General features: G+C 41.1%; 1 protein-coding gene across 1 annotated transcript in view; it reads right to left on the reverse strand.

The window, feature by feature from the left end:
* Positions 1 to 11,954, reverse strand: part of LRRIQ4 (leucine rich repeats and IQ motif containing 4) — a 34,208-nt gene that overhangs the window by 19,950 nt on the left and 2,304 nt on the right. Inside the window, exons 2-5 of the mRNA XM_064585595.1 lie at positions 9,111 to 9,284; positions 7,733 to 7,871; positions 6,615 to 6,811; positions 1,200 to 1,369 (exon numbers count right to left, since the gene is read on the reverse strand). Of these exons, the coding sequence (XP_064441665.1) occupies positions 1,217 to 1,369; positions 6,615 to 6,811; positions 7,733 to 7,871; positions 9,111 to 9,284 (663 nt within the window). The 3' untranslated portion in view covers positions 1,200 to 1,216. The remainder of the gene's footprint in view (positions 1 to 1,199; positions 1,370 to 6,614; positions 6,812 to 7,732; positions 7,872 to 9,110; positions 9,285 to 11,954) is intronic.

Here is an 11,954-nt window from a genome sequence, read left to right on the forward strand (position 1 = left end):
TGCTTGAAAGACATGTAGAATTTGAAATCAATATTACTCCAAAAGAAAGTCATCAGGATGGGGAGATTTTGGGTGGTGTAGATGGGGATGTTTTAGGCAATCGTGGTATTCTTCATTCTCTGGGCATTCCCATGAATTCCATGAGGACCTCTGCTCATGTGTTTCCATGAATATATGCAAAGCCTATGAACAACTAGCCAAAAACTGGGAACAGTCCAATATTCTTCAATGGGTGGATGGTTAAACAAATTATGGTACTAGGTGATATTACTCAGCAACAAATTGATCCGTGCAACAATGTGGATGGACTTTGAGTTATGTGGAATAAAAAAGCCAATCCCCAAAGGTTACACATTATGTGATTCCATTTACATGACATCCTTGAAACAACAAAATTATAGAGCTGGAGAAAAGTTTAGGGATCGGGAGATGGGGTGGACAGTAGGTGTGACTAAAAGGAATAGCACCAGGGAGATTTGTGGTGATGGCTACATAAAGCTTACATGTGACAAAACCTCACTGAACTACACACACATACACACGCACACACGTAAGTGCACCTACAACCCATAGAATCCGAATAAGCTCGGTTGATGGGCAGATATAATATAATCTCTGGTTTTGGTATAAAACCAGATATATATATATAAATATAATTTATATATATATATAAATTCTCTGGTTTTGGTATTGTATTAGAGTTATGCAAGATGTCCACACTGAGGGAGGGTGAAGGGTGCACGGACCTCCCTGTCCATTTTCTTTGGAACTTCCTATGAGTATTTCAAAATTAAAAGTTTTAGGGGTGCCTGGCTGGCTCAGTCCAAAACGCATACAACTCTTGATCTCGGGGTCATGAGTTGGAGCCCCACATTGGGGGTAGAGATTACTTAAATAAAGAAACTTTAAAAAAAGTTTTAAAGTAGACAGGATAGTACAATGAACCTCCATTTACCTATCACATGCATCTACAATTATCAACTTATGGCCAATCCTGTTTCATTGGGATCTCCCACACTTACTTCTCCCTGATACTTTTCTGCTGCAGTTCCCAGGCATCAAATCATTTTATCTATAAATATTTCAATAAAGTGAGAACCTTTATTTTTATACATAATCATGATTCTATGAATAATTTTAGTGTGATAAGCATCTAATTCCTACATATTTTGCTTTCTTAATCCGACAGGGTTCATTACCTCAATTCATTATAGAATTATTTCCTATTTTTCTTTGCAGTTTTTTCTTTTACATCCTTTTTTCCTTTCTTATCTTTTGGAGAATTCTTTCCCTTCTTTAGCAATTTTTGCAGTTCTTCAAATCTCCCCAATCCTTTCTGGACCATTATTCCACGCCACCATGCCTGAATCTGAAAACAAGATAAACCCAAACAGCATTAGCTGGTATCACTTAGGACTGGGGAAGGTTATCTCTTCATTCTGGTATGTAGTTTTAAAGATGTGAAGAATGGAATATCATTAGAACTCTACACCGTATTTTCTCTCTCAATTGGCCAGTCATCCTGGCAAATGTAAAAAATAAAAATAAAAATAAATCAGTGCTTTTACGTCCCAGGCACTGCTGTAGACATTTAGGGAACAGCAGTTAAATGCCAACGTCCCAGACCTCACATTGCAGCGAGAAGAGACAAACACAGGGATGTACGATTTGATAGATGGTAGTAAATGCCACAGAGACAACAGTGCACACTAAGGGGAATCAGGAGGGCCTGCATCTGCCCTCCCTCTCATCACTGGACTGCTGGGCTTCTACCTACAGCCAGCCCCCACTCCTTCCGAGATCCTATTCCCTCCCACCTACTCAGAAACATCCCTGCCCTAGTGCTAGGCTCTGAACCTCCCCACTTCTCTCCAAATAAAAGCTCAAGTCCTTACAATGGGCTTACAAGGCCCTATCTGATCTGCTCACTTCCTCTTGACCGCACGGACCTCTTTGCTCCTTCGCTCACTCTGCTCCAGCTGTGCGGGCCTGCTCACAGTCGGACACACCAAGCACAACCCCAGCTCCAGGCCTTTGCTTTTGCCGCTGCGTCTGCCTGGAATGCTCTTCCCAATATTCAGATGGTTTACCTTCCAGTTCTTCAAGTATTTGCTTAGTTGGCACGGCTGTGGACTGAACTGTCTCCCCTCATCCCCAACTCATATTAAAAGCCCTAACTCCCAGTGTGATTGTCTTTGGAGATGGGCCCTTGGGAGGTAATTAGGCTTGGATGTGCTCACGAAGGTAGGGTCTTCATGATGGGATTAGTGCTCTTATAAGAGACCCCAGACAACTTACTCTCCTCTCTATCTTGTGAGGGCACAGCAAGAAGACAGCCACATGCGAGGCAGAAAGAGAGCTCTCACCAGAGACCGACCATGCTGGCACCCTAATCCTGGACCTCTTGTCTCTAGCACTGTGAGAAAATTTCTGTTGTTTGAGCCACCCAGTCTATGGTATAGTGTTATGGAAGCCAGAGCTGACTAAGCCAGTCATTTTTCCAATGAGGCCAACCTGACCATCTCATTTAAGTCGAACCCCCCAACCCCCCCAACACACACACACACACACACACACACACACACACGACTCCTGGGCATCTCAGTTCCCCTTAGCTTGACCTTTTTTCCAATGCCACTTATCACTTTCTAACAGACTATATAATTTTATGTTTTATATTTCATGTTTTTATTTCCATCATACTAGACTTTAAGCAATATGAGGATAGAAAAATTTGTTTTGTTCACTGATGTACTTCTAGTGCCTACAGCAGTGCCTGGCACATAGCAGAAGCTCAGTAAGGATTTGCTGAATGAATGAACAAATGAATGAATGAGGTGGGTGGGGGATGCTGTTTTATATAACGTGGATCAAGGGCAGGTATGAGGATATTTGAGCGGGGACTGAACTAGGTGAGGGCTGGAGTCTTGTCCATATCCGGGGGAAGCGTCTTTGGGCAGAGGGAGGAGCAGGCTTGGACTTTGGGAAAACACCAAGGACCCGTTTGTGACATGAAAATGGGATGGAGGAGATGGGGAGTGAGAGCAGCCACACAGGAGTTCGGGTGGTGCTTTTCCAGGGGAACAGTACCGCCCCCTAGAGGCATTCTAGACTTTCGGGGCTTTTTGTTGTCTTGAGGTTTAGCGGTCTTCAATTGTGGGACGTGCGCCCTAGTGCAGACTTTCCCAGGGTGTGCGTGCTTGCATAGTTTGGAGGCAATCCATTTCCAGAGCTTCAGCTTCCACATGCACCCCTTGCTACAATGTATCTGCCGAGGAACACAACTGCTGGTTCTCCGTTCCCGCCTCTGCTTCACGACTGACCCTCTGGCACACCTCTCAGCCACCTGAATCTGACTCCAGTGTGTTGCCCTAGGCTCCAAAACCCTCTGGGACACCGCAAATACAATACAAAATAGTAGTATCGAAAAAATAAGACGAACAAACAACAACAACATAAAACAGACTCTTAAATACAGAGAACTGTTGGTTGCGGGGCGGGGGGGTGGGTAGTTGGGTGGTGGGATGAGTAGAATAGGTGAAGGAATGAAGAGGTACAAACTTCCAGTTATAAAGTAAGTAAGTCATGGAGATGAAAAGTACATCATAAGGGAACATAGTCAATAATATTGTAATAATGTCGTATGGTGACAGATGGGGACTACACTTGGGGTGAGCACTGTGTAGTGCATAGAATTGTCAATATGTTGTGCACCTGAAACTAACATAAAATTGTATGTCGATTATATATCAATAATAAAAGACTAGCAGTATTGATGTTGGCCCTACGGATTAGGCAACCAATTCTTTTGTAAGGCAAGTGGTTCCCAGCTCTTTGCCTTCAAGAAAATTGAAAGAAGACCAGTTGATTTGCCAGCCATGAGCCTGCTATCTGGTTTTTGGGGATATAAATCTGGAAGAAGTTCAGAGAAGTGTGAAGCATTACCATTTAAAACAAAATAATATAAGCACACACACACAAAGGCTTCTTCCATTCTTGTCAACTTATCTGTGTCAACAAGGTTTCTCAGTGCTTCATCTGTAAAATGAAAAGTAGAAATAGAACCAATGTCAACCCTAGCAATAAGTAACATTTATGCAGGGATATATAAACTATGGGGGAAAGTCTCTCATTTGTGTATGTATTTTCCCCAAGTCCTCTAGGTCAAATAATTAAATACCAAAATTTGTAATGGATTTTATAGTGGTTTGGTCAATTTTATACCACTAATAATTGTAATATGACTTAATCCAGGACATTAAAAACCCTATGGTCACAGAAAAAAATTTTAATTTTAAAACTTAACTTGTATAAATATTTGTGTTGCCTGAAAATATGAAAGGTGATCTATAAATTACTTAAAATTATACACATTAAGCTCAATTCATAGGGGAAAGTGAAATAGAAATACATGTTCAAGAAGAAAAAGAAAGGATATAAAATTTCTGCTGGGCGCCTGGGTGGCTCAGTTGGTTAGGTGACTGTCTTCGGCTCAGGTCATGATCCTGGAGTCCCTGGATCGAGTCCCGCATCGGGCTCCCTGCTCGGCAGGGAGTCTGCCTCTCCCTCTGATCCTCCCCCCTCTCATGTGCTCTCTCTCTCTCATTCTTTCTCTCAAATAAAAATAAAATAAAATCTTTAAAAAAAAAAATTTCTGCCTATGGTTGGCTCAAGTCCGGCTCGTGATATCAGCTCAGGTCACCATCTCATGGGTTGTGAGACTGAGCCCCACCCATGGGCTCCGCATTCAGCATGGAGTCTGCTTAAGCGATTCTTTCTCCCTCTTCCTCTGCCCCTCCCCCACTCAGCTACACACACACACACACACACACACACACACACACAGACTCTCTCTCTCTCTCTCTCTCTCTCTCTCTCTCTCAATCTCAAATAAATAAATCCTAAAAAAAAAATTTCTGGGCGCCTCAGTGGCTCAGTCGTTAAGCTTCTGCCTTCGGCTCAGGTCGTGATCCCAGGGTCCTGGGATCGAGCCCCACACCGGGCTCCCTGCTCGGCGGGAGGCCTGTTTCTCCCTCTCCCACTCCCCCTGCTTGTGTTCCTGCTCTCACTATCTCTCTCTGTCAAATAAATAAAATCTTAAAAAAAAGAAATTCTGCCAAAAAATAAGAGCTTGCTCAAGTATTTTATAAATTGATATGACTGACATATCAAATCATAATGGTATTTAGATTCCACTGAGTGTGTTTAAAATACTGATCTAAGAGCTCTATTTTAAGATGTCAATATTTAAAAGTCACTGAAAAGTAAATCCTTTGCAATAATTTAAACTTAGTGGCAAAAGAATTTAAATACCAATTTCAAAATGTGCAAGAGGGTACATGGTTTTTCAAAATACTTTTAGGAAGTATCCAAAAAATATTATTTTCATTCTTCCAATGTAGCCACTCTTGAGTATATACATATTAAAATAAATATTTTAATATAAATTACTTTCCTTTCTCCTTTATGTTGCAGCTGAGGCATTATTTTCATTTGTTGAAATGATGGGTTTTGGTAGGTTATATTATGTGAGTTTAATTTCAGAAGAGTAAAGAAGGTATCACATACTATTTATCATAAAAGAGAGGATATTAGGTTTGATATGGTTGAGGGCCATTGACAGAAGAGGGTCTTGCAAAGCAAAGACTCACTCTTGCTTCAGGTGAAAAAGAGAATCATGGATTTCAGTAGAGTAGTGATAAGATCCCCCCTGTATTTTAACAGCACTGGTCTGACTGCTGAGTGGAAGGTATACTGTAAGGGGAGCAGGTGTGGAAGCAGGGATACTAGTTGGAGGACTAGGGTGGTCATGAGGGGCTTGGACCACCTGCATAAAGAATATTGAATCCTGAGGGGCGCCTGGGTGGCTCAGTTGGTTAAGCAACTGCCCTCGGCTCAGATCATGATCCTGGAGTCCCGGGATCGAGTCCCACATCGGGCTCCCTGCTCAGCAGGGAGTCTGCTTCTCCCTCTGACCCTACCCCTCTCGTGTTCTCTCTCTCATTCTCTCTCTCGCTCTCAAATAAATAAATAAAATTAAAAAAAAAAAAAAAGAATATTGAATCCTGACTGAAATGGACACAGGCCTGGCCTGGACTGGCCTGTCTGGGGTATCCTATTATCTCCATGGACTAGGTGGGCAAGGAGGAGATGACAAGGTTCTTTGCTGCCCCTTCCTTTTAAGGCTCTTTGCCCTTTGATCCTATTAGTGGCAGAGCAGAACTCTGGTCTCTACAGCCTTGCTCCATAAATACTTTCATTCCTAATTTTTCAGCCTTATCTTAGTGACTTTGTGAACATAAGCTTTTCAGTCCAGTGAACAGTCCAAGAATTTTAGACTGCTTTGGGATTGGAAGTTTGGGTTTCTTTCGCCTGTATGTTGTCTTTTTAACTGACAAAGAGCTGAAGAACGAAAATGCAAAAATGCTAAGATGATGTTCAAAGACCCTCTTGCTTAATTCTGAGGTTAAGAAGGAAATAAGAGGGTCTACTCTCGATAAGGACAAGGTATAGATGTGTAAAGAGCTGCCCCAGAATAGTCTGTAATATGTTTACCCCTGGCCCTTCTCCAAAGCAACTGTGAATGTGCTAGCCAGAATTTTTGCTGATTTTACCTTTGTTGCCATTATCTTCATGTTTCTTTTTTTCTTAAAGTCCGCCCATATAGCCTGGATGCTTTCAGTACACACTTCTTTTGGGGGGTCATCCAGGGGGTTGTCCATCAGTGTCAAAACTTTTAGATTCACCAGACTATCTAAATTCTCTGGAAGACAGGTGATCAAGTTGTCTTCAAGCAGTAATTCTTTCAAAGCTGAAACAATTTGTTTTTAATGATAGATTTATCTTAAGAAGAAGCAAAGTTAGCATTCTTCAGTCCAGTGACTTTGAAATGTGTGTCTCCTGCTGTGTCATGTAATAAAAGACACAGGTTTAAGGAGGTAAACCAAGTTATCTTCCTTATAACAATTCAGAGGTGTGGGAGCCAGTGTATATAAGTATTAGAGACAGAAAAGTAGTACACACGGAAAAAATCTGACAATGTTTCAGTCCTTCAATGACCAAGGACAGGATAAAAACGGATGGTCAGGAGCATTACTAAGGAGTACTGCATGCCCACCCTCGACTCTATGGCAAAAATCACTTTTTTATTTGGTCCCACTGAAAGGTCAGCAAAAGGCTGTTAAATGGATGGACAGATTGACAGAGGTACGAATAAAGAATGGTTTAGCCTAGTGTAAAATGTTTGAGTGTTTAAATATGGATCATATATGATTCTTCATGCCAATCATACAGCTCCAAAAGTCCTCCCTTGCTGATTTCACCACTCTGGGTCAACAGTTTTCCTTTTATTCAAGTGACTTAGTGACCTCATGCAAATTTGCTGCAGGAGCCCAACTCCAAATTCTGGCATATAGTAAGTAGGCAGTAAAGTATGATTAGTGGTAAAATGACCGTGTGGATGAATGCTAATTTTCTTAGCAGGTCCTATTTACTCCTCTATTCAGTTCCAAATAGACAATCTAACTGCCTTTGTGAAGTTCTTAGCTGTCCTAATCAAGCACCTGGCCTTCCCTGTCTCACCAGTGAGGTCTGCAAGGAGGTGACGGGCTAGGGCTACGCTCTCTAAACATTGAGATTGGTCTTCAGTGAATCAAGGAAATGGGAAACGCTTCATCATGGGAAATGCTGACCTCACGCTTCACTAGGCTGAGCATCTACTAAGATCCCTCACCTTGTGCTTGGCAAATGGAATCTGGAAGTTGCTTAAGCCGGTTGTGGCGGCAGTCAAGAATTTCCAGGTTAGGCATTGATCCCAAGGAGGTGGGCAGGTACTCCAAATAGTTGTTCTCTATATACAGCTCTTTAAGACTCTGCAAAACATGACAGTAGACCATAATGATCCTTGCATTGATAAAAGAATTAAAATAACCAGAATCACCGGTGAGTTCCCATACTCTTTCAATGGGGGATACTATGCACTGGGATCAAGGGAAAAACATACTTCTTTAAAGAACCATCATCAAACATAAAATTATTTTTGGGTAAAACCATTAGACATGGTTCCCATCTATGCAGGGAAAAGAAAACATGGGAATCTAGTGTTTGTTTCACATGAACTTTATGGAAAAATAATTGTGATAATTTAACTATATATATCATTTGCTCCCTTTCAATAGCTAATTATCTGCAGCAGTTGATATAGAACTGAAATCGCATCAAGTATCAACCTAACGTTGTCCAGGTTTGAGGTAACCAAAATGTGCAGATAACAAGTTAGCTATTTTCAAATCCGCTGAGGAAAAATGTAGTGTTTGCATCTGACCCAAAGACTTCAGAGAGTGTCACATGGCCTGTCAAGGAGCCAGATGATGAGAAGGGTTCTGAACACAGGACAAAGCACTGGAGAATCAGGAACCGGACCTCTGAGTCACAGGTAAGAAGTACCCGTGCTATACATGCTGTCGCTCAGTTCCACGACTTGGGGGGCAGGGGGGGTGTCGCGGCCGTATCTACTTTATTGTTAGTAGGAGTGCAGTACCACAAACATGGAAAAAATCTCAGTTCTTCATGCATACATTGAGACGTAGGGGTATGGCTAGTTTGAATGAAGTTATCTTGTTGCTTTGCTAGGATTTAGCACAGGGCTGTGGACCCATCTCCATAGGAACCTGGGACAATGTTAAATATATCCTGATTTGCCTGCCATCAGGCAGGGAGGGAGGTCACTTTGCCCCATCCAAAATGCAGGCTCCTAGCCATGTCACCTGTATGACACTTTAACTTCAAAATAGTACAATTTTCAGGGGCCTCTTACAAAAAGGTAGAGATCGAATGGAAAGCAGAATGACTCAATTTCTGTAAATAAAACATGCCAAACCACACAGTGGAAAGGAGTATGGCATGGCATAGCCTCTTGGCTATGTTCTTTGAGGATGGATCCAGGGGCTCAGGAAAACAATGTTAGAATTACCGCTTGTTTGGGATTGGAAATCTAGTATGGATGATTCCACAGGCAGCCTACAGGGACACCATCATGTTTTCTCATTATCAGCCAACTTAAGGAATCAGTGGGCACGTACTTCTTTGCCTACTCGTTTGGAGAAGCTTACCTGTAGTTTACTAATGTGTTCTGGCAAAGAGGTGAACTTGGCTCCCTGATCTTGCCCAATGTATAATTTCTCTAAAGACTCTAAAGAAAGGATTTCTTCTGGAAATGAAAGGAACTGATTTCCCGTTAATCCAAGCATCTTCAGCTTTGAAAGTGAACCGAAGTCTGAGGGTAACTAGAAGTATTCCAAAAAGATAAGCTTCAGGTCAAGGTTATTTTAAACAGTAAGATAATAAATGGGGTTTTTAGTTTTGAGGCCAATTGATAAACATAAAGTAGAGCAATTTAGCAATTCCTACTGGTGAAAAGTTGGCACATATGTTTGCATATAGAGTATTTATATTTGTAGATCTAAAGTCTGGAGTCCCACTCTTTCCCCAAGCCTCTCTGCTCTTCACTTTTAGGCACTGCTTTAAATCGAAGCAATTTTTAACCTACGTTATTGCACATTTTTGAACTGTAGTGTAGCAAATGCTTGACAAAACCGAAAAAGTACTAACTTTTTTAGTGTAATATTGCAACTATAATATTAATAAGTTCAGTTATTGGAACTGATCAATTTAGGAGCATGACCTCTCACCCTGAAAGGCTTTAGGTCAGCAATTTAGAGACTTCAGTTGAATTTTCAGTTGGGGGTACCTGGGTGGCTTAGTTGGTTAAGTGTCTGCCTTCAGCTCAGGTCATGATCCCAGAGTCTTGGGATCCCATGTCACGCTCTCTGCTTAGTGCAGAGTCTGCTTCTCCCTCCCCCTTTGCCTCTCCCCCTGCTCCTCCTCTCTCTCTCTCTCACTCTTTCTCTCTCAAATAAATAAAATCTTAAAATCTCAGTTGGAAGAAAACAGTGAAGACTACTGTGATTTTTATCTTATCATATTCTGCTCTCCAATGAACACCAAGGCTTATGTGCCCTTTGTAGGTATTGGGTAGCCATTTCCCAGACTCCCAGACTGTTAGGCTTAGGAGGCCTTAGAAAGGTTATCTATTCTAGTCCTTTAATAGGATGGTTGAATATATTCCACAGCTAGCCATCCAGCATACATTTAAACACCACCTCCTGGAATGAAAAGCTCATTACTTGGATGGAGACCTCTAATCATCAGATTTCCTTCTTCTGTCAAGTCAAAATTTGTGTCACTATTATGTTCACCTATTGGTCTCTTTCTAGCCCTCTAGAACCATATGGAAAAATCTCATTCTTAAAATGTGTGACAGTCTCCCTATTGTTTATGTTACAGAGACACCTATTTTCTTATAGAAAAAAAAAAGCCCAGCTATATATCTCAAGAGCTTCTTAACTCACTTTGAACCACCTTCCTTTATCTGGCTTTATTCCTAACAGGGAAATCATTCCCCACAGTTGCCTGTCCTAAGCCCGGGCTTCTCCTCCACCCATTTCTCTCTTCTTCATGAGAATGGTTACAGTTCAACTCAGCCTGATCTCTCCATAAATGGGGGATAGATAAATAATTGGGGAGTAGTCAAAAGAAAGCCCCTTAGAGGGATAACATAACAGTAAGTCTCACACACCTGCAATCTTGCATAAGATATTTTTCTCCTCATTGTGTAGGGTGAGGGCTCATTTTCCTAAAAATGCTATAAAATGTGTATAGTTTTATTTATTTTTTTTAATCAGAGGAAGTCAATCTCCAGAGAAACTGATGTTTAAGCTTTTCTTCTTGGCTATTTCAAAATTCTTCATCAGGCACTTAGATCCCTTTAATACAAAGCATCTGCATCAGTGCAGTCCAAAATAATAGGAAAAGGTTTTTCAATCTAACCCCTTCATTATAATCTAGTAATGTCCCTCTTACTGCTGTTCAGTTAGCTCATAGGTTTAGCTTTTCTTTTTCAAAGCACATTGAATGTTTAAATATTTTTTTTCAGGATATTCAAGATCCAATAATTAATCCCATTACGGTCACATTAAAGTAGCAGGAATAAATCTGGAGGTAGAGAAAACCTACAGAGCATCGAATGAGGACAATCATTATGGATGCTCTAACTGAGCTTTAGTCATTTGAGGTTGAGTTGTCCCTTAACAGAAATGTACCATACAAATAAAATCCATCTAGATACACACTGAAAGTCAGCTATTTTGCATCCACCTAGGCAAGAAAAAGCTACTGGCCAGGCTCCAAAAGCCAGAAACCCATCAGGTAAGTCTTTGGGGTAGGAGAGGTAAGGAGCTGGCTTAAAAACCATGTGTCATTATACAGAGAGATGCACTGGGAAGTTACTGGAGGGATTAGTATAATAGGAAATGAGAGAAGAAGACAAAAAAACACAGAAATACCTTCATACGAACTGAAGAATAACAAGCAATGGTACATAGAGATTTTCACATTCAACATAATGATACTGAACATGTCCACATTTCAGCACGGCTTTTCTTGTGGTAAAACCTGGTATTGGATGAGGCTTATCTCTATTAATGCGCCATCTGTGTGTGATTCCCTCCTCTATTCTGATCTCTGAAAAAGTCTCACAGGAAAGGATTACGTATCATTCAAGACTCAGTAGGAATTAAGTCAATGTGTTATTCTTCCCAAGGGCACTTTATATTTTGAGCCTTTCACTCCCAGTGTAGAACTGGACAGACTTTGTCCACTGTAAAAGGAATTTCTTACCTCAATGGTGGAATAGCTGGGGGGTTGGGCAGAGGGCCTCTGATAAACCTCTGAAATCCTCCAGTGGAGATCAAGCCCTAGATTCTCTTCCTAAATCCTAAATTACCAGCAGAATGGTTACTTCCTGAAAAGCAGTTTTAAAACTATAGCGACTAGGAAAAACAACAGCACCCCCTACGAAGTTCTAAATGAAAAATTGAGTAAGAGATTAAACAAAA

This window comes from Mirounga angustirostris, unplaced genomic scaffold (genome assembly GCF_029215605.1).
Source record: "Mirounga angustirostris isolate CCGP_5_RB_7025 unplaced genomic scaffold, mMirAng1.0.hap1 SCAF_1, whole genome shotgun sequence".
NCBI lineage: Eukaryota > Metazoa > Chordata > Mammalia > Carnivora > Phocidae > Mirounga > Mirounga angustirostris.